This window comes from Temnothorax longispinosus, chromosome 5, assembly GCF_030848805.1.
Source record: "Temnothorax longispinosus isolate EJ_2023e chromosome 5, Tlon_JGU_v1, whole genome shotgun sequence".
NCBI lineage: Eukaryota > Metazoa > Arthropoda > Insecta > Hymenoptera > Formicidae > Temnothorax > Temnothorax longispinosus.
The window spans coordinates 19,312,698-19,336,826 of record NC_092362.1 but is presented as its reverse complement, the minus strand read 5'-3'; the positions used below and the strand labels follow the sequence as shown (position 1 = coordinate 19,336,826).

General features: G+C 41.1%; 2 protein-coding genes across 6 annotated transcripts in view; one reads left to right on the top strand and one right to left on the bottom strand.

Annotated features, from left to right (window-relative positions):
* The window catches only part of Ets65a (DNA-binding protein D-ETS-3), a 54,322-nt gene extending 49,435 nt beyond the window's left edge, over positions 1 to 4,887 (bottom strand). For 2 of the 5 annotated variants that reach the window (XM_071777956.1, XM_071777960.1), the window contains exon 1: positions 1,274 to 2,304. The gene's annotated coding sequence lies outside the window, so the exon portion shown is untranslated. Of the gene's footprint in view, positions 1 to 1,273; positions 2,305 to 4,468 lie in introns of those variants that run through there. The other 3 variants (XM_071777957.1, XM_071777958.1, XM_071777959.1) reach the window with 3 other exon arrangements.
* An 8,649-nt stretch (positions 4,888 to 13,536) lies between these two features.
* On the top strand, positions 13,537 to 23,649 carry LOC139813811 (protein SCAI). The gene is made up of 4 exons (XM_071779565.1): positions 13,537 to 14,124; positions 15,825 to 16,675; positions 19,695 to 20,108; positions 21,258 to 23,649. Exons 1-4 carry the CDS (start codon positions 13,931 to 13,933, stop codon positions 21,500 to 21,502), a joined length of 1,704 nt encoding a protein of 567 aa, XP_071635666.1. The 5' UTR covers positions 13,537 to 13,930; the 3' UTR covers positions 21,503 to 23,649.
* Positions 23,650 to 24,129: the final 480 nt, after the last annotated feature.

Sequence of the window (24,129 nt, the reverse complement as noted above, 5' to 3'; positions counted from 1 at the left end):
TAGTTTAAACTATCTTCTTTACTTAATCGTAGGTACTATATTTCGTTTGAATTAATAAACATAGGTATTCTACCAGAAATTGGTTTACAAAATTATTCGTGTAAAATTTAGTTTACAAATTGAAATGCAAATAGGAAATGTTCTCTTTATATGTTTTATTTTGATTTTGTATTTTGATTCAACATATTTACTAGATCTTTGTATATAATTAGAATTAAGTGCGACGCTTAGCACTTCTTTATCGCTTTCTTCGCAACGCTTCGGCGAAGAGAGAGACACAAATACATTCGGAAGATATCGAACTATCATGCATGTATAACAACGGAGCGCTCCTAATCGAAGTCGCGTAATCTAGAAAACACGCCTCTATCATCTACATTTCATCGGCGATGCGGCCTCGAACTTACGGTCATCAAAATTGCGAAAGTGATCCACGATCGAATTTGCATGAGGCCCGTTGTGATCGTATCTCCGGGCAATTCCGCAACGCGGAGAGCGCGGAGATAAGAGGCCACCTATAATATTGAAGCTTGTCGTTTATCGCGAGTCCGCTTCCGTCTAATTTTGAAAATCTGCCGCTTCCGCTATCCCTTCCCGTATTACATAAATCATTATATTCATTATTCAAACGAAATGATGCCGCGCGATGCTGCCGATCCACGTGTGACTCGCCCAAACACGTGAAACTCTTATCGTGCTTTATTTTTGAAGTCAGAGAAAATGTGTAGATAAGGAAATTATCATGTGAGCTGATATTAATACTTGGATTACGCAGATATTTATTTCCAGCTGTCTACAACGTACTTGGACATGAACTATTGACCTGCTTTCTATTTGACCTTAATTATTAATAGAAAACTAAACAACTATATCCATTTCTAAAGTTATCATTTTCTCATTAAAATCGATAGATCAATTTATAATATTTATATATGTATTGCATAAAAAGTATTTAAATATTGAGATTAATTCAATATTCAGACTCGTTTCCGTTCTTTCATACTCATAATTTAAATCTTTTTAAAATATATTTTGGATTATATATTTTTAATAATTTTAAATATATACATACACGTAAATATTGTAAAATTTTACTTGAGAAATTTTGCAATAACTGATTTTGTGTTCATGTTGTTTTATAAAATCAAATGCTGTCAATTTTTATTGGCAGCATATGTTGGATGTTAGAGATTATCAAATCCTTTCAATAGATAGTGTTATCTTTAATCGTAAATAATCAACTTTTTTTCTATTTTGATTGTTTTCCGTTTACCTTCGATCACCGTGACAATTTTCGCGATGGACCTGTAAACGTTTCACTGTTGCTGCGCTGATCGTTCAAACGTCACTTTTCTCTGGATCATCCACCAGAATAGTCCGGAAGGCGAGATACAGCTTTTTTCGATCATGTCGAGTCACTTGTTATCGCGAGACATTCGTTGACATTCGATCGGAATGGTTAAGGATAAAAGCACTCTCGTGAGTACGTCCGGATGTCCAGCGCGTATTGAGGTCAATCTAATCACAAAACTGACAGTTTAAAAGCCGAATCGAGCGATCGATCGTCGGAGATACCACAGTTCGTGGACTGCTCGGGTAGTCGCCATTTTTACGCTATCGAGAATTTGTTTCGTTTACTAAACAATGCGTCATTTTCAATCGGTTTCGGTTCTAATCCTTTTTATTATATAACTATTGAATTTTTTACTATATTTATGGTTACTACTGTCGCAAATATTTCGAACTTTCATTTATCGTAATTGTAAAAGTAATATGGCACGAAATGGAAATATTTACCAAATATACTTGTTGACTTTGATTTTAAATTATTTCTCATTTTTCAGTTTAAAATAGAATCAAGAGGACGTGTAAATTGAGAAAAATATTCATCACTCGCGTCGTTCTCTTCGATGATTCTTAGCGTTATAGTCACCAGAAGCGTAATCTCGATGAATATAAATTTCGATACTGTAGCTTCAGAAAACTGTACCTTACGCCAATTGTGCAACATCCATTGTCGTGTATAATTCGCACTCATTATATCGAACAAAACAACGTTGTGCCAGCGGTCCGCGCGTTCATCATACGAGATAATTACGTTCTCCTCGACGCGCGTTGACGATTTCCCTTCACACGCACTCGCGCGCGATCGCGACCGCGCAGTACTGTTTTCCCTATTCGCGCTTTTTCACGATATCACTTTCCGCGGGCTTATCGGTCACGTATCCGATACGGAGCAGGCTGGACCGCGGTATCAAGAAGAAGGTACTCCGGGCAGGTTGTCTCGCGCAACTGTGGCCGCCGCGGGCAGCAAATTGCCTGCTTCCGGGCCTCATTACATCACTCTGTTACTCTGTTAACGGCTCGCCGGAAACCCCTCTGCCTACCTCGTCTAAACTCTCGTCTCGCATATATATATATATATTGTACATATATATATATATATCTACACACACATATCATTTAAACGCATCGTCGCGGACACGACACAGGCGCGCGATTGCACGCGAGAGGGAGAAAAACCCGCCCGAGACCGGGAAAACGCCTTCCGATGCCGTGTGAGAACCGCGTCGCGACGCTTTATTTCCCGTAGATAAATTAAAAATCAGTTATAGGAAATGGTCATGTCGTAAGACGAAGCGGAATAGAGCACGATGCAAGTTTCAAAATTAAGAATCGTGAGAAATAAGAAACAATAATTTTTTTTAGAAATATTTTACGTGGTTAAACCAAATTGTAATTTATGTGCAGTAAAACTGAAATTTGTAACGAGATGTAACGGTATCATTGAATGAATTAGCGCAAAGTAATTTTTTCAAAGAAGAGTCTTTCTGCATTGTAGTCTTTGAGAGCAAAAATAGGATATATAACTAAACACTAAAACTTTATATTTATATATTACAAAATTATTTTAATTATTCATATTTATATTTCTTTATATTGCATATTCATGTAAAAATAGAAGCAGGCGATAGAATTATTTTATTTTATAAATGAAGATGAGTCCAATAAGCTTAAACAAAATAATAATATTAAAGAATATATTTCTCGTGATGATGCAATGAAATTATTCATGCAAACGTTTTGCGAGCGTATAAATTATATCGAAACGTGTGATTTTTTCGGCGAAAATGTCCCAGTTATAAAGGATATGCGTTTAAAACCACGTTTTTCCTCGTATGCGGATGAAAAATTTGCTTCTCTTTAAAAGAAAAAAGAAAAGAAATACATATAAAACGGTGATCGCGATGCGTAACGCGCTAAAGCAAGGGGACGACGCGACGTAGCGGCCGGTGGACACGCGCGGTAATTTCGCGTTGGTCAATGCGTGCGCCCGCCGTTTAGCCCGTAAAACGTGCGTGGCGACAGACGCGGAGACGCGTCATGCGTAAGGCTCCGTGAACGGAATTATAGGGCTACGTTGCGCGACGCCAAAGCACTTCCGTTCGCGCGAATTGAATCTTCGGAATCCTTGCATCGGGCATTTACTAGATCCTAATTAATACGTTGAAATATTTTGTGTTTGTGAATGTACTTTTAATATTTTAATAATGTTTACATTATTTTCCGGGATTTTTTAAATCTTTGCTTACGATATCGCCATCAATATCTCCTTGTTTCCTTTAATTACTTGTTGGAGTTACTACGGTTAAATGAAATTGTAGTCTTATATAACACGAGAAAGAAAATAATTACAAAGCAAATATAAGATTATCATATCATATAAATCATGTTTAAATAATATTTATAAACCTCTCTCAATTAAAAGTTCCAGAAAATTAACATGATAAAAATGAAAGTTTTTAATATTTTTTATTGTATGTTTAACACAAATCTCATTTATGTTTTGAGAAACGTAAATGATGAGTTATAATATAATTTTTATTATCTCAATTTAAGCAAGAATATAGCTTAAGGCTTAAAAGATTGAACGAGCAAAACGGTTTTTTCAATTTCTTTTTTATTGTATTTAAAGATCTGGCTTGTATTGTTTATATGTTTTAAAAAGAGGATGCAAATTGAGTAGTTACTAATACATAAAATGGATTATTGATTTATTATTAGTGAATAATAAAAAAAAGATATACGAATCTATTACTTATCTTATCTTTATTACTGATACACCAATAACTTCTATCAATGTATCAAATGGATGAAAACTTAATTAGCACGTCTGATCAATCAGTTGAACGACGAATCTGTAGATAAATACGAAATATCGAAGAAAGCGCTCGTAAAACCGCCATAAATCCGCGTGTAAAACAATGCAAAACGATCGCGGTCGCTCTCGGTGTTATCGATATTGTTCCATCGGCGAGAAGCACCGGTGCGACGGAAGCGCTCGGCCGACAATCTTCGGTTTCCTCTCGTCGGGGCGTTCTTTCTCCGCCGAACTTCTCTCCAGCGCGTAAAACGTTCCCGATCTGAACCGCACCAAAACCGGAAGCACGATACGTCGCACACTTACCGTCAGTGCGGGGGTCCTACGTGGTATCTTGTCCAGCACTGTCAGATCCAGTTCGATCCCCGAGATATCTCCCACGATCTCGCCGACGATATGTACTCGATGGACCGCGCGAGTCTCGCGTTTTATCCCCAAGATCTCTCCAAGATCGTCCGAATCGTCTTCACGTTCACTTTGAATGTTCACTGCGGCGTCCGTGCGGAAGTCCGGGAAAAATCAAGAGGGATCGTTGCGGAATCGACACTGAAAATCGCGACGGATGGGTGAACGAGTAACGCGCGGGGGAGAGTGGATACATGCACTCGTCGGAGCGTGGATGTCAGACCGGTGACTTGGTTCGATCGTTCGCTCGCTTGCAGGGATATCCCGAGAGTTTGTCAGCGCGCGTGGACCACCGTGGCGGACTCGGCCGCGGTACGACGGACGCACATTTGGCAGCGTCGTTATCAGTCGCGGTCCGACGATTGGCTGTATCGGAGCCTGCGCCGGTACGTCCTCCGCGGGGGGGAAAAAGCGAGCCGCGCGCGAGAGAGACGGCGTGACGGAGTGGTGAGGGTGGACGACGAGGGTGGAGAACGGAGAGGGAGAAGAGGACGCGCGGGGTAGATTCCCGCTCTCGCCCCCGGACACGGACTCTCCGACATGGAGCGGCTCCTTAGAGGCGGGATCATCCACCAGGCTGCTCCTTTCTCTCCCTCTCTCTCTCTCTCTCTCTCTCTCTCTCTCTTTCTCTCTCGCGCATACACTTACACACATGCACTCACACATTTTCTCTCTCTCTCTCTCTCTCTCTCTCTCTCTCTCCTCTCTCTCGATTTTCCATTGTCCCTCATCGTCTTTCTCCACCCTCGTTCCGCTACTGTCTCCTTCGGCCTCACCCCGCTTCGCGTTTGAGGAGCGTAGGTGGGAAACGCGGCGGAAGGCTTCCCGCGGAGCGTCATATGAGACGCGCGCGATATCCCACGGTGCTTTTATTATTATTGATGCCGTGGATACCGGCGTTAAGCGTGATAAGCGCCCGCGGAGACGAGCGAGAAATGGATTGACGCCGATCGCGCGGTGCGTTGTCGGGGCTGATCGCGCCGACACACCAAGCCTGGGTGGACTAGCCGCGCGAAAGCACCTCCTCCGCGCGGAAGGCGCTGAAAGGTAATAACAAAGTACACGTTCCTACACGTACCGCGATCCAGGTGCCGTCAGCGATTTTCCGTGAGCGACACGGATGTGCTTTTGAGGTAACAGCGGCGAGTTATTTTGAGAAAAAGGGATGGAAACGGGAGAGATTGACGGCGATGGAAATAAATCGACTCTTGTCGAGGTTTAGGCCGTAAATTAGGAGGCTGCTACTGAAAGAGAGGACTTCGTATTTTGTATGAAATTATTTCTCTTTTGATATAATTCGAACTTTCTCCCCCCCCCCCTCTTAAAATACATTAATCATAGATATCACTATCACATTTTTATGGTCTCCTTGTGTGTGAACTCTTGGTTCATATTTATTAAAGATATAATATTCTTTAATACGACGAAGAAAGAGACAAGTGTGCGATATTGCAATATTTATATTAATAGTTGTAGAAAACTATAAATAATTTTGAGATGCATCTATTGTCAGGTAAATTAAATTTTTATCATAACAGCTCGTCGGTTGAAGCATAAAGCAAATAAGTAAATAACAATTGTTTAATTTTGTACTTTGCTTTGGCCAGAAAATCATTTTAACATTTTTTCCATTCCTTCGTGGCTTATCACACAGGACTGAAAACAGCATATAAAAATGATGCACAACAGAGAAGTAAAAAACAAGCGAAAGAAAGAACGGAGGAAAGACTATTTATTGTATACTCTGAAACTAAAGAAGAATCTTAAAGAGAGAGTGGCAGGGAGACAAAATGGAGCTATGCCTAGAAGATCGTCATGACTGTTGGTCGATGACACGCTTGAAATGTCCAATTTGTTTGATTAATATATCAGAGATATCGCGTGATCTTCGTGCGAGATCGGTTCGCCGTGCGAATAGCGAGCCGTATCTGCTTGTACTGAAAATTATCTGATCCACGCGGTGGAGTAACAACGGGGGCGCGACAGGCCGGACACGTGCCTGGTATACGATTTTCAAAGGGCAGCCCGGGCATGGGGTAGCATATATTCATACGTATCGCGATAATAATGTATCGTTATCGCCGCCTTCGTTAACCAACTCGCGCGCCATCGGCAACGGCGCGGCGGCGGCGGCGGCGGCGGCGGCAGTGGCGACAAAATCAATGCTTTGATTTAATAGAATTCCGTTTCGTTATATCCCGCACATTGCATAAAATTCGCGACTCGTATAAATATACACGCGTGCGAGTGTCAAAAATTTTTACGCACTATGAGAAATCGACAATCGTCCGCTACGCGTTGATGCGATAAAAATAATGAAGTTAAATGTGAAGATGTTTGCTAAAAACAAAACAGAAAAAGGAAATACTGTCATCATGATGCAAAGTTTAATTTTTGCTGATTCTAAAGGCGTCTTCCATTGGGAAAAACTCACTGGCACTTGTCAGTGTCTTAGTTTTTGAGTTTTTCAGAAACATGCTCACTAATTCTACCAATGAAATACGCTTCAAGCACTCAGTGCTGCCAGTACCAGTGAGTTTTTTCCAATGAAAAACGCTATAAGCTATACTAAAATCTAAGCTATTCTAAAAGTTATAGTAAAATAAGAGCGTGAGCCATCAACGCTTTTATTTTTTTCGAATTTAAATCATACAAAAATATATAGACTGAATTAATAATTACAAATTGATTAAAGCATAAATTGCAATGTAAGTGCTTTTTAACATGTCGAGTATTTTTAATGCAAACTATATAAAATAGATTTATGCCCTAAAATTCTTCTTGTTTTATTTTAAACTTATGACATTTTAAACTTATGAATTTTGCGTTTAGTGATTCAACATTAATGTATAATACATAATCGATTACGTTTACAAAATATCTGTCACAGAAAACAATGATAAAGTTTTCAGATTAGAATGCTATGAATAGTAAAAATAATATTCTCACTAAATCTATTATTTAGTCTATTGATTATTTTTATTATTAGCCAATTGCGCTTTCATTTCCCTATTTATACTTCTACAAACTAGCTACCATAAATTCATAAAAAGTTGATTGTAAGATTGCAAGTTTTCTGATTTATTTTAATATTAGAATAGAGATTTATATTTATACGTTAAAGTTTGGTTCTATCGGTATTGTTTAAACGGTTCTATCGCAGATTACTTATATATATATATACTTCAGACACTCCTAACGACGGTCATCGCCGTTGTTCCGCTTCCTATGACCGCCATGAATAATGTCGTACCTCTTCGTTCATGCGTAAAGTTTCCGATCGTCGGACGAGAAGCGGTGTCAATCGTGCGAGAAACATCAATGCATTGTACGACTGATCGTGATCTGCGCGATCCGAAGCGCATTGTCATGTAAAAGTCCGATAGTTTTATTCTTCTGCAAACAACAACGTCCGAGCCGCGCAAGCGAAACACTTTCAAATAGAAGAGAACTTTAATAAATTTTTTTGTTATGTAATGGGTTTTTTAAAATAAATATCGGCTTTATAACTATATTCTCTGATATTGAGACTTTCTTTAATTCTAGGCTTTATAATTATTATTTATAATTGCACTACATGCTAAAGAAATTTATTTTATAAAGTATTTCGCCTAATTTGTTCATGCTCAGTGACTTTGTTAGCTGTTAAAAAATATTATATGCCTTGAACCCAAGAACTTGTTTTTGAAACAATATTTTGCATATTTAACAGCACAACGATGATATTTCAGATGATCAAATTAAGTAACATATTCTACATAATGTTTTTGAACGCTCATGACACTATTGTTATGTTTTTTTATGTTTTCTTATCTTTATAATAATATATATTTTCATTTTTTGACGTTAAATAGAATTGCACGAAGCAATCCTTCACCGTCCGTTGTAGAATGAAATATTTTTTCCGTAAAATATGATCGTGTGAAACTTTGTATCTCTAAACTCGGATGCGGTATATGTCGCGAAAAATATATTGTCCTTGGCGATGTCTTCACCAACGGTAACCGCTTATCACGCACGAGGTCCGCGTATAACCGCGAGGACGAGTCTATCGGCGTTTAGCCGGCTTTCGTGAATGTAAACTAGGCGTTTCCTGCACGTATCGTACAAAGTGCTCGATTCGCTGGTCTTTTTTCACCCAGGCCGATCGATAATGCCATTGCAAACACCCTGTATGTGCTCGGTTAATGTTAATGGCAGGGGCCGGCTCGGTCGAACGGGGTGGGTTGCCCCTTTGCCCGTGAGTTAGAGCTTCCTGAGGCTTTCCTCGCATCCACCGCTCTACCCCGTCCCATCCCGCTCAAGTCCTGCTTGGCTAATGGTAAGGGCAGGAAATATCAAAAGTCGTCTCCACGATCCTTCTTTTTACCGTATTTTCTCTCTCTCTCTCTCTCTTTCTTTCTCTCTTTCTTTTATAATATAGCTGGATACCTTCACAACTTTGGTGACTTTTGAAAGATAGAAGATGTAGTTTCAAAATGACGAATACAAATTAAAAATGAGAAACAGAAACAGAAACAGATAATTGTATCGTTGAGATTTATCTGTTGTTATACTGTCCGAAAAAAATGCCTTGTTATCACAAACATTATTGTGCGAATTAAGTATAGGCAATGATTAGATTGATGAGCTTATTATGTGTGAGCGAAAGAAACTGTATAATTTGAACCAAACGTAACCTTCGTAAATCTATATTAAAAGTAATATAACAAATATAAAGAAACATGTGATATACAAGTATAAGAGAAAGTCAACTTTGATTTATAGTTTAATATAATCTCTTTCTCATGTAAGAAAGAAAATTATTATAATAATAAATTATAGAGGAAAGAGAAAGAGAAAGTGAGAAAGGAAGAGAAGGGAGGGAAAAAAAGATATTGTAAGTATAATTTACATTCAATTTAAATACTAGTAAAGAAAAAATTAACTGATAATAAAAATTGTTAATTCTTTATATCCAAAGTGATTTCTTACATATAAGAAATATCTAGTTCGTTTGTAATAATCATTTTCATAGCTACTATATAAGAAAAATATTGAATGTCAGAAACAGGACGGAAGCAATGACTCTCTATGGTGAACCTTAATATCGCGAACTCTTCCTGGGAAGGTCACAAGGGGGTTAACACGCTTATCGTGCGCAAAACGTGTGATCGTCAAAATGATAAAAGAAAAAATGAATCTGATTCAGGAGAGCAAATGTAATCACTGTTTGTCACGAACGGCAACGCATTCAACAGGTTAAAGCAACACATTAAAAAGAACGCGAATTTATTCGCATGCTTAAAAATCTCTTTCGTCTCTCGTGAATTCGGTCACGATATTTCACCGGGATGAACAGTACCAGATACCAGCGTATAAAATAGTAACACGTTAATCTTCTTCTCGCGTGTTCGTGAAAATAAATTACTCTAGAAATGTTACAGATTTACCACAACGATATTCTGACGTTACGTGAGCAATTTAGTCTTTTCTTCCTTGGAGAGGCATTTGTTCATTAAGAATTTGCGGAAAGACACTTGAAACTTGCTCAAGTGAAGATCCGTAATCTTTTAGAATTTAGAATCTTCTCTATATATGGAGGGGTAAAAACCACAGTGGTGTAAATCAAATTTTTAAAAATATTTTCTCGTGTGCATAGATGCAATTTATATATTGTACAGATTGCATCTATGCACACAAGAAAATATTTTTAAAAATTCGACTTACACTACTGTGGTTTTTATACCTCCATATAATAAATTTTTTTTTATATACAATCAGAAAATTTAATAGCTTCTATTGAAATCTATTATAAGAAATTAATACTGCATGGAAACAAAGAAGCCATTAAACAAATCTTTCATAAGTGAATAGCAACTGATACAGTACAAATAATTGAAATATTTAAATTTTTGGGTGAGATCTTATGCCTAAAAATAATTTTCATGAATTTTATATGTAATATATTCCATCTCTCTTTTTATCGAATCATCTTGTTTTTTTTTCTTACTAAAAAAATCGTTTCCAAATTCTGCAATAAATTTAGAGATGAAAAATTTGTACTAATTTCGAGACTTTGGCGAGTTTGCATAGGACGTGGTAATTACAAGTTGGCCGCTCGTTAAGGTCATTCTCCAAATGTCTCCAATTCAGAGTAGTTGGAGCTGCCGCTTGCACCTTTGGCATAAAAGGCGTGCAATTAGAAGCAACATGCACACGAGACAGGCCGCCGCGGCGGTGAAAAGGCGCGCACAATCGCGGCACGCTTCGCACGTACGTAAATTCGACCCGAGGGATTCGCCGATATATCGCCTGATTTAATTTGTTGCAATTAGGGCCAAGGGTCGCTCGAGCGTACATCGATGCGGGATGGAGGAGCGGGACGCAGGGAAAGAGAGGAAGAGCAGTCTCCACCCGTGGCTCACCGCGCCCTGCTATTAATATCAGTTAACGACACGATATGATCACTCGTCTATACCCAGACAGCCGGCTGCCAGCGGCAGCCGTTTGAGCCGAGTCATGACTCGAACCATGTCGACGCGCAGATCATAGCTTCGACCGTGATTCGAGCTCATCGATCGCGAGCTGACTCATCGAGGATACGCGCGGCTTCACCTCGACTCATAATTTCGCGAATCCTAACACGCAGTTAGATAATTCTATCGCAGTTCAAATAATTTGCGTTAACGCTCTTCTCAGAATTCAACGTCAAACGCCAGATACAGAATGAAAGAAAATAAACAAAACAATTAAGGAATGTGATTAGAAATGTATCTGTAGAATGATATTTATCTAAAGAAAGATTAAAAGACAGCCAAAGGCTGACTTTTTTTTTCTTTTGTTATACGCCGTACGTTTAAGATATTTCTTTTTTTATATTCTTACGTTTGTGGTTACAGATATTCCAGCAATAGCGGGCCCCTTCGCGATACGCAAGAAAACGTCATATAGGGCCGTTATGGTAGTGGCATACGTACCGATAGCAATGGGCGATACGGAACGGGTTCTATCTAGCAGACATCCGGCCAGCATCGAAACAAGCCGACCGCGCGCGGATTACCATAAGCATTTATATATGCGCCAGCGCATTATACTTGCATACCCGTCGGGCGAAGGTGCCCCGTTCACCGTTGTCGGCGACGGTAGCGCCTCGTATTAGGCGCGGGTACCGCACGGGGGGATGCGTGTAGGTGCCCATCAGGCCTCTGGCTACTTACTTACGTGTACCAGCCGGCCTCACGAGCCACCGGCACGCGAGCCTGATTGACTTGTAGATGAGGCGACACAGTCGATATACTCCGGACTCTATACCGTCCGGCCTCTGGAAGCGGCCCCCTATAGCCGCCACCCCCATAGTCCCAGTGGTTCGCCAGCAGCGATTCCCATGGTCGAACCATGGTTGCGCCACGTTCCCTCCCTCTTCCCCGTGATACTTTCCATCTCTCTGGTGCGTTCCTCTCGCTCATCGTTCTCTCTCACTCTGGCGATCTCTCTTTCTCCTTCTCTTTTTCATCCTTTTTATCCGCTCTCCTCGCCCTCTTTTCCAGCCACCAACCGTTATCTAGTTAATTAATCTCCGCCGACGACGGTAGTCGACTAGCGGGGCGGTAAAACTCCCACCGTCGCTGCCGCCGTAACGAGCCGCGGCGACGAAAGTGTCGAGCGGCCACAACCACCCCCTCCCCTGGTCTCCGGCACTCTGTTCACTGGTGGCGTGGCGTTACCCTCCTTTCGTCGGGAAATTTTAATTACGGTGAAAGAAAAACGGACAGGCCTCGTTAGAGCCCGGACGAGTGTGGAAAGTTAGCGAGATATTCGAGAGAGTTTGGAGATTCACATGACGGAAAAGATATCAACGCGAATAATTCGGTGAAGTACGTAATCTTCAAGATTTATAATGAACGTGCATAATTTAACTGCTAAAACAAATTTATGTAAGTAGAATAATCGTACCGGACACTCGGACGTTTCTCAATGATATTTTTTTCCGTTTATATACTTCCGAGATTCGCATAAGATGATTATTAGCAGCAATAATGATTACGAAGTAGTTAACTCTTTTAGACTTACAATTGTTAGACGATTCCAGGAAAAACAAAAATTAAAAAATCCTGTTTTATACTTTTGATTTTGCAAAAAGAATTAAATTTGGCATTAATTTTCAAGAAATGCTAAAAGTAAAGCGAACAATTTTATACTAAAGTATTTTATATTTTAAAGAGGTCTCTTTTTAATTGCAATTTAACTAAGATAGCTAAATAATAGAAACGGCCAAATTACGAGCTATTAATAGGTGTATATTTATTAAAATCAATTTAACAACGAATGTGTTCGCAATATAAAATTTATCGAGCGAAATTGGACACTTATTTGTTAACTAAGATATTCTATATTTAAGAAGAATTTTTAACAATTCACTGTTTTTATGAATATTTAGTCATGTGTTTTGAGAACGTATTGTTATAATGTCTGCATCTTCTCTTACTCTTCAACTTCGCGATACTTTTGTAGCATTCACACTCCAATTCCTTCCGTTGGTTATTGTCCTGGTTAAGCGATGTGATCATTTTTAAGACATATCAGTAGAGCTGTAATGACTGAATAAAGGTAAAATCAGACCGACCGTATACAGACCAACCCTTAAGCAGTTACCCGCGGTATTTATTACCATGGGGTAGAAATGTATCGATTTCAACGATGGTTGGTTCGCACCGATCGGATAGTCAGGACTTGACGCGAATTTTGCCCACAGGTAGTGCAGACAATTAGATTTCTAATAGTTCTAATTCTTTGAATATCATCGAATTTTATAGAATATTGTATTAACAATACACTGCTTTCCAAAAAGCATATAATTGTCTTTCAATTAAACAATTTAAAAAACTCTTTAGGTAGATTCAATAAAATGTTACGCGTCTAATTCAAGCCAGGGATCTCACTGTGCGCTTTAACTTCACTCAAACAACTATCTTATGCTAACTATAATATGCTATTAGATCTGATAGTTTCGAGAAGAGTGCCTCCACCAACATCAGTTTTACCCTTAGAAGCGAGAATATCGATTCGCGAGGGATGCTCCTCCCCAAGCCTGGACGTCGCTCGCACAGATGTCCGCGAGCGTCGTCGCTGCGGTTGCCGTCGCCGTCGACGTCGACGCTAGGCGTCACGACGGCGTCGGCAGCAGCAGTGGTGGCGCACACATTGCTCCCCCTGATGCGGGGTGGGCGAGAGTATTGATTGGTCGCCGTGGTCGCCGTCGTCGTAGGCGCCGTGCAAAAGGGTGGCGGAATCGCCAGGCGCCATTACGCGGGCCCGCCGCGACCGTGTCGTCGAGAAGGGCGTCCAGCCAGCGTCCGGCCGCGGTCTCGATTCGCCGAAAAGATGGTCATGATGGCTGGCATGGACGACCATGAGCGCAAAGTCGTTCTCGAGTTCTGCCACCTGCTCGAGAAGAGCAAGCAGCTGTTCAACGGGCTGCGCGACCTGCCGCAATACGGGCACAAGCAGTGGCAGGGTTACTTCGGGCGGACCTTCGACGTCTACACGAAGCTCTGGAAGTTCCAGCAACAGCACAGGTGAGTGATAAAGATAAGGGGAGCAAGCAAAGAGAGAGAGACAGAAAGATAGAGCGTGCGCGCGTGTGTATATGCGTCTGCTGTACATATCTGAGAGAAAGCGAGGGAAATATGCATAACTTTGTATCGAGGTTTCTCTGATCTCTTAGAGCACACTTGGTAGCGATTTTTCGAATTACTTTATCAAGGGATAAACGTTATCAAGTGGTCCAAGTGGTTGATAGCGAAAAAAATGTCTGCCAAATATTTCATAGGGTTAAAATTACGTTAACTCGATTTTGTAAACTCGCATGCGTGTGATTCAGCGATTTCCGCCGATTTCTTTGAATGTCATCCATGTCCGACCGCTATCTCTCGATCGAGTAGAAACAGGCATGTACGGTCAGACCACGACAGTGGTGGCGCTCCGCAGTGAGGCATGCCGCAAGATTATGACTATCGTAGAAAATATCGCATGGTGTCGTTTCTTGGCAGTTTGATGTGGAGTACGATATATTTTAGCACGCGAACGTTCGCGACTCCGCAGCGCGGCTCGATCGCGTTTCGCGGGTGACGGCCGACTCGGCGATCTCGTTGACGATGACGAAACGAAGGTCTGTGTGGCGAGATCCACGTGACCGAGTCCTCGTGTGTTGCGCTTCAAACTTTGTATTCGTTCGCCAGTCAATCTCACGAGTCAGAGAATGATCAAATAAATCTCATTTCCGTTTGCATAGACTGGTTGACGTTCCATGCAACTTCGCGTTGAAGTATTGCATATTGGCGGAAAAAGTTTCACTTGTGTTTCTCGCGCCTGTCGTCGCTTCATTACACGCTAATTACATTATCGTGTAATACGTACGTAATAAGCGAGTCCGCGGTAAACTGAGATGCGGACAAAGGAAGTCTCTTATTCCCTGTTGTTAGTGAAAACTCCATTGATGTTTCCAACTGGGAATAATCTACTTGTGTGCGTGGGTGTATCATAATTGAAATGTTTATTTGTTGAGCATATTGACGTAAATTATATTCTAATTTGCAAGATGATTGGTCTTTTAAGTGATAAGTTTGATATAATATTTAATTGGACTATTCTTGGTCATGTTTATTTGTTGGGCACATTAAAGTGAATTGTATATTTTGATTTTTAAATTAATTGGTCTTTTAAGTGATATAAGTTTGGTATAATATTTAATTGGACTATTCTTGATCACTTTATTTGTTGGGCATACTATAAAGTAAATTTAATTTTTTAATTGATTGATCTTTTCAGTGATTTAATTGGATTATTTTTGATCAATCTTGAAATCAAAATGTCCATGACACTTAAAATTATTGACTTAATTTTGCTAAGTATAGAGTATTATATATTTCGCAAATATTGATAGTCTTTCAAGAAAAATATGTTCTTAAGCTATTTTTTATAATAATTAATCTATAGAAATATTTTGCTGCAAAACGCCAAAACGTTTTCGAACGGAAACACGTGTTTCGGAAACGATAAAAAGGATCACTGAAAACTAAAATTATCCTAATTCATTTAATTGTATTTTAAATAATCGTGAATGATTAATAGTAGATATAAAAAGAATGTAGGAAGAAATTAATTTTTAGATTCGATGGTAATTCGGCGATAAAAAAAAATAAAATATAGCACACACTGAGCGTGCGTGCGTGAACACGTGCGCGCTCACGTGTATACAGCCTCGCTTTGTTTTCAGAACGATACTGGACACGAAGTATAACCTGAAGAGGTGGCAGATCGGCGAGATCGCCAGCAAGATCGGCCAGCTCTACTACCACTACTATCTACGTACCAGCGAGACGAGCTACCTGCACGAGGCCTACTCGTTCTACGCGGCGATACGCGGTCGCGCCTATTACAGCCGCGCTGCTAAGGAGGACAGGAGCGATCTGATGGTGAAGAAGCTCAGGTACTACGCCCGCTTCATCGTCGTCTGCCTCCTGCTGAACCGTATGAAGCTCGTGCGGGAGCTGGTGCAGGAGCTCGACGCCCAGATAGCCGATTACACCAGCACCTACGAGCCGGACGATCAGCTCGAGTGGAACCTCGTCCTCGACGAAATCAAGGCCTTCGTCAAGGCCGAGTCCGCGGTCGGTGTCCTGCACTCGGACTCGAACCCCATCGTGCTGACCCATAGGCTCGGTCCACAGACCTGCCCGCCCGTCGAACGATCGCCACCCATGTGCCTATCTCTCCAAGAGATCCTAATAGTCGGCAATTGCGCCGATCAGGTGAAGTTCAGTGAGTTGTCGATGGACATGTTCAGAATGCTGCAGACACTCGAGCGGGAGCCCAGGGACGACCCGAATCACCTGCACGACGCCTCGCCGGCCGGTCGGATGCCATTCAGACCCGGTCCCTACCCCGGGCCGGAGAACGGCGCGCCGAGACGCGACAATCCGCACAAGTACCTGCTGTACAAGCCGACCTACAGCCAGGTGCAAGTGTTCCTCGCGAGTGGCTTCAAGGAGCTACCGGCGAACGGCGCGTTACTGCTGTACCTGTCGGCGGACGGCTGTTTCTCCACCGTCAAACACCCCGAAGAAAGTGAGTGTTTAATCGAGTTTCACGTAGAGACGCCCTTATTGTTCTGTCGCTGTGCTGTCGCAAGTTTATAGACGTTAGACGTAAATCCCTTTATTTCAAACGGAAAAGATCTGCTGAAAATAGATCTTGAAGAAAGGGTGACGAGCATCTTCCATAAATGTATCTAATTTGTCGCTCGATCGATGGGGCTGCTAGCTTTTACCAAGCTGTATTATTGATAAATTATCTCTGTACGCACGCATTATTTAGAAAAATTAGGGATTAAGTAGAAATACTCTTGATCTAAACGGACGTTTAAGCTTTCATTCGCTTCGCTACCAAAAGTGACCTATTATTCATGGGTCAATTAATAATGTACCACAAATATCACGAGCTATTTTTATAAAGTATAAAAATAAGTGGGATAGAATATAACGGCAATCTTAATCGAAAAAAAATTAAATTAAATAATTAAAAATCACCAGTTTGAAAAATGTTCTTATACGAAATTATTTAAATTATTAATATTTATTAAAAGAATAACTTTTGTGTTATATTCTCATTAATTTCGTAATGAAAATGTTTTGTTATAATAATAACTATTAGAACGCAATGTAAGATGTTCTGAGATTCTTTTTTGCATTTGATATTTTACATAGAAAGGAAATTAAATACAGCAAGAAGTAAATATTTTTACAGATGAAATATAATATTTTAATACAAGAATTTTGATTAAAATTAAAAATAATTTATTATACCAAGGTACTGAAGGTACAAAGATAATAACCGAGTCAACGCAAATACCTATAAGGTATACAATCAACTTTGGTTGTATTGCCAAATCGTTTTTTCGATTTATATATTTACGTGCTGGAGAACTTGGAGTTATAGAGAACTTCCGTGAGTTATAAGTCACAACTAATAGGTTATTCTTGTCTGTTACTTTGGCATCGCACAAAATCATTTGGCTTGCAAATCATTACATCGCGCTTGAGCGCTATCAATCCCAAATATCGAGTCCCGCATTTCACGCCCTGCAGTCTCGGGTCCACCAAGTTCATTCCCGCTCCACTTGAGCCGATCGTGCGCTAGCATAAACGGCGGTCACCCAAAAGTGACCACTGATACAGCGGCCCGTTGTACAGTCATGCGGAGTTAAAGCGAATCACCCGCTCGGCGAAGCCGAAGGCGTACGCGTGTCGGTCTTTTCGGTCAGTTTCCCCGGTCGGTAGTCCGGTACTTTGGCCACCGATAGCATCGTGGAAGTGGCTGGGTTGGGTTCCCGTGCTCTCTCAATTGGAACAGCCACGACGCGATAATCCGCGCGACGTCGCGTCGTGGCCGCAACCACGTGTTTCGTATATGTGTAGGTACGCGAACACCTCCCGAAACGTCTCTTTGTATCGAACGAGCCTTACGAGCCGTGCAGAGTGTCCCAGATTGGCTGAAAAATACTCGAGAGAGAGAAAGAGAGAGAGAGAGAGGGGGGTTCTTCGACAAACTCTGGCTTGATTTTCGCAAATTTATAGAAGAACTGTTTTTTTTATAAAAAACCTTCTAAAAAAATTGCGTTTAATTTGAAATATAAATACATCTTGCAGATCTAGCAGCATTGTTATCGTAAGAAAACAAAAGAATTTTTTATATTAAGTTTAACTTGAGCATATTTTTATTTAGCTGTTTCATGCTCATCTCGATTTGCGTGGGATGCATATTTTGTTCATTGACGACGATGCTAATAATAACGGAACACTCATAACTCTTCACATATAACGATTTTGAATTCGAGGATGTTCGTATAAACGCGACATTCTCTCGTTTTGATATCAAGATCCAATTTTTTAAACAACGCATTTTTTAAACAATGCATTTTATTTTATTGTAAAGTGTCTGTGAAATTCAAGCAAGTGACTAATTAATCGAAAAGTATAGATTTTTTAGATGATCTAAGATCAACATTATTTTCAACAGTAATTAGTAAATGCTTATTAGTCTCGAGGAAGACCTTTTGCTTTTTTGACAAATTTATGTTATGTTACCTTTTTATTATAATATCTAATTAGCTTATTTTTTCGTTATATTTGCACGTCGTTTATGCTAATAAAAATAATTATCAAAATCAGAGTTACTTACAAACCATTTATCTGTATGTAACTTTGGCTGCGATTTAAGGAGAATCAAACATTACGCCTTAGATCAAGATTACATACCGGCCACTGCAGCGAAGGTCTTTAAAGGAAAATAGAGTATCGTCCCAATATCAAGGCTGCTTCGTAATAAAGATTCGTACCATGGCGAATCTAGCTTTGCAATCAATATCAATGTATTAGAAACTAGGAGTCCATCGATTACAATAATTGGCAACATAAATAATGCGGAACGGATTCCACGGCTTTTGTTTATTGATGATACCTACTGCTTCAAAAAAGCACATATAAAAATTTTAGAACGTTTGCTTATGCTTAGAATTTAGAATTAAAATATTGGCTACGGTGAGTGACGGCAACATTGGGGAAAGTCACGTTTATAAACTTATATACTGCTATTTATGTCAAGAACATTTAAAATTTTAAATGTTCAAGAACGAGATTGTTTATAATTTAATGTACTTTTACACGATGAGCAATTAAATTTTGAGTCCTCAATAAAAATCATTCAATATATTAAATAAATATGGACAGTTTTGTCATTTGTCATACAAAGTTTTATTTAATTAAATTTATATAATCTTCCTGATTTAACTTGAAATCTTAATTCATGCATTAAATACTGCAATGTTTAAGTGTCAAAGATTTGAAAATTCCGAAAAAAGATTAAATATAAGTTTTCACTGACAATGAGAAAAAATCGTTCAAGATGTAGGTATCTCATTTCGGAGAATACACTTTTGCATCTCGATTGTGAATCTCGCGAAGCATTCCGTGTGTCAGATAAAACACGGTTGAAATTTCCGAGGTTTCCTCAATGTTGTCCAAGATCCGTCTGACGGATCGGCGAACGCAGAATTGCACGATGTTGATAAAATCTTGCGATCTTGCAGTGGGGTACGACCTGGGTGGCGTGTCCACGTGCAGCAAGAGGGATCCGGAGCACGGGAAGAGGCCGGCCGGCGGCAAAGAGCCGCACTGCCTGTACCCGGGCGACTTGTATCCCTTCACCAGGAAGCCGCTCTTCGTCGTCGTCGACTCGGATAACAGCTTCGTGTTCCAGCAGATACCGCGTTACTTCGGCCAACCCCTGATGGTGCTAATGTCGCCGCAGGACGTGCCGCCGACCCTGCGCGACCTGCGACACGGTGGCAGCCTGTTCACCTTATTTCTTCACGCCCCCCTCGCCGCCTTCTGCCTTATATGCAACGTCGGGAGCCTGCCCGTGCAACATTGGGAGCGCTGCCAGCGTTACATCGAGCGATTCCTTAACGAGGCCAGTCAGCTCGTAACGCGCTCCCGATGCGGTAAGGACACTCGACACAACCGTTTGTCCGAGGCGTCGATCAGACGAAAACCAAGGAAGGGGCCAAGGAAGGGGCTCGATAGTGGAGGAGGATGAATTCTGGAAGATCTCGAACCGTCTTTCAATCAGTCTCGCGCTGATCGGCTAAAAATTAGCAGTTATTAATGGAAAGATCATAATTGAGATTGTAGATTTATATTCAGTCTCGAGACAGATGTAATTAACATTTTACAGTGTCACAGGCACTAATCATCGAATTCAAATGTTTTCGACTGTTAGTTAAGAAACGGTTTTTAAAATATCCGTTTAAAATATCTTGAATGTCCACCGTAATAATTTGAGATAGAACGTTTCTGAATAGGATCCAATCCGCTCCTGAAAAACGAGTACAGTTATCGAGAAAGATTTATCCAACTTGACCAGGATATCGCGTGGTATTTGATAGTTATAGCGCGGCACTAAGAGAAGGGCGAGCAAAATTAAGATTTTATCGCCAAAACGAGGGCGTATTCGTTGTGCAGCAGCAGCCGCCTGACTCATTGAATGCGACTTACGATCGCGTTACAACAATAAACGCATTTGGCCTAGATCCAAACGAATTTATCAGCGAACTCTCGTTCTCGATTTTTGCGTGTCTCTTTAACTCCCGAGCTAAGAGATACCTGTTATCTTTATCGAGATGAACCGATGTTATATCACGAGCTTTTTATCTTAAAACATTTATGTGTTTTATGCAAAATACAATTAGAATATCTTTCCGTTTCATAAATTTCCTTGAGCAAACTCAATTGAAAAGTCGAAAAAATTAAAGGGTCTCGGTAAATTAAACTTAAAAACATCGCGTAACTTTATATATAGGGAAAAGACAACTGTGCTTTTTCTTTATTCGTTTCCGTCACTTCTAGAAAAGCCTGTTTGAAAACTCAACTCCGAGACGTCTGAGAAAATTAAAAAGTTGCGGAGTAGTCTTTCATCGAAGTCGCACCGACGAAGGACTAACTCCAAAGAAAAATAAATGCGCTTTTATTTTAACGCCGCGAATTAGAAAAAAGAGCTGACATTCGAGGCGCATCTTCCTCCATCAAATCGAGTCGCTTCTCGATATATTCTCGATGCCACGTAACTTGATCCGCGATCTCGCAATTTGTAGAGACCAGCGTGCTGCAGTTCTTCGGTGACGACTTCCTGCGGCTGCTGCTGGTGCGCTACGTGTTCTGCGACGTGGTGCTGAACCTGCACCGCTCGTTCCGGGGCCGACAGCAGAGGCCTCGTTGCTATCCGCCTCTGCCGGACGCGGAGGTCCTCGAGCATCCCACCCTCCATCACCTGGTGCTCGACCTGGCCGCCTGCCTGGACGCCCGCGACCACTTTCCGGACAGCAACGAGCTCGCCTGACCCCGGCATCTACCCTGCCCGGTCTCCGACACGACGTCCCTGTTACCATCCCATCACAACCATCACGATTACGATTACGACTACTGTAATTACAATTGCAACAATAAAATCGTTACACTGAGACCTCATTAAACCGCGTCTTCGCAGTAATCGCGCAATTCGCGAGATCGCGCGGCCGTGTGTCTGACAGTGAGATACAGGGATCCGGAGTCCCCTCCCCCCCCAAAGAACTTGGAACACGGGACACCCGGGGGTAGCGCGCGACACAACACCGTGACACGACGCAACCGCGGCACCGAGGCAGGATAAATCGCGTAATCGCCGGACGACGGGACGATCGCCTACACCGTCCGTTTATAATGACAACGCTACGACATGGAGAATCCCAGGGAAATACGATTGGCGATCGAGCGAGTGTTGCTGCTACGCACCGACGCTTCGGACTGATAATGTAAAGATAAAAAAAAAACTACCGCTTCTGGTTCTTCAAGAGTTACACACTTGAAAATGCGCTCGAATGCTTGAACTGTAACATATAGGTACATATATGGAGTGGCAATATAATTTTCGTACGAATAACACATTCCCGATATTTGCATTCTCTCTATCTCGTACTCGAAACACCGTGAAAGCCCACTGTCCCCCGTGCCGTTCCGTGCGATTCAAGGCAGAGACGCATCATCGTCTCCGATACCACGTCGCCGTCGCCGTGTCGTCGTCGTCGTCGTCGTTGTGGTCGCTAGCGATCGGCCGAGAGCGTCACCCACGCGCGCGCGGAAACGTCTCTTCTCCTCCGCTCGTTTATTTATAAGCAAAAAGTAGAGCGCGGTCTACGAGCTTGACGAGGAGTTTGACGTTAACCGTACGGATGACGACTCGCACGGGATGAGCGAGCGGCCATGCGAGTCGGAAGATTATCGAAGAAATTGCTAGGCGCTCACTTATACATGCGATCACTCCTTCTCCTGAACGACACACCACACTGTATCGGATCTTTTAGCGGCTGTACATCGAGTGAACGTCGTTATAGGACTCCTAGCGTAACACACACACATACACACACATACAGTGTATTATATATTTACACACACGACACGTACACGCGCAGAAACACGTGCTGTATATTCTATATATTTTATAAAATATTGCAAAAGTATAGAGCGTTTCAGACCTACCGGACCATCTTTCAGTCGCGAGATCGTTGACGTGTTTTTCTCTTTCTTTGCGAGCACTTAAATCGTGCAGCACCGTCCGTCATTTAGTTCTACAGATTAAATATCTTGAACGAGCTGAATTAAAAATTTGTCGAGAAGTAAATCTTACTTATAGTTAGCAAAGAAACGGTATTTCGTTATTTATTTATACTCGTAAAATTTGGTTTTCTCATTGTTCATGTTATTGGCTCAAGAGTTATTGGCACTCTACATCGAGATTCTCTTGGTTCAACGTTGATAGTCAAAACGACGTGGTACGTCTGGAACACCCTGTATAATACGCCATAGATATCGAGGAAAGAATATATTATATATAACGTTTATATAACGTTTTATACAGGTTGGCCCGTAATGATGAATGGTACAATCGAGAAGGAAGTGATTCTGGTACGCGCAAAAATAAGTCAGAAATGTAAATTGAACTGTTTTTAACGATGCTCCGTTTTCAAGAAAATGGATTTCAAAAATTGAGGAGTTTATAATGCTCTTTCAGCTTAAATAACCGATTTCGATTTATTTTTGTACGTGAAATCAACCTCTCGACTTTACCATTTATTACCGCGAATACCCAGTACATTATGCAGGGTGTCACAGAATTATCATCGCTTCTACTGCCATTTCTCGATTAATTTGAGCCATTTTTAGTAAAAATGTGGAGCCATCAACAGCATTTACAAGTTATATACCGATTTTTATACATGCTCGTATTTATTTATTGCGATTGAAAATGAAGATAACCGCACCGTGAGGGTGCGAGCCGAAAATTATAAGAGAAGATCGACTGAGCCTTTCGATACGTGAAAGATGTGCCGGTAATCTTGGGACACCAAATACACGTGTATATATTGCGGAACACCATCCGCGCGTACATATACAGAGAGCTACGAATATGTACAATTACGAACGTGCAGCTTTCGAGAAGAATGCAACGCAGCTGCGTCTTTCTCTATACGAATTATTTTTACATTGACCGAGGTGCATTAAACAAACTCGACATTCGTCATCATCAAGCATTGTATCGCGGTGCTGGCATCGAGTGCCAAGATGTGACACAATCGCCGAATCCATGTTGCCGCGCATATATGACGTACGTCCGCCTTTATATCTTTCTTTATACGCTCGCGCGCTGCGAGATAATGCGCGTCATTGCAGCGAGATTGTTCGAAAGGAAAAAATTTCACTTTCAAATCAAATCACGTAATCTTCGTTTTTCTGCTATTTCATATCGAAACACATTCCCGCTTCGAAAATCATGCAGCTTTTACTCGGATTCATCGAATCGCACCTGCTTTGCTCCCCAGCTGCTAGGAGGATCCTCGAGGAATAATTATCAAACGGAAACGGAAGTTTCTTAGAATGGAGGACCTCGTGTGTGCTCGTGTGAGGATTATATCTCTTCAACTTTTCTTCCTT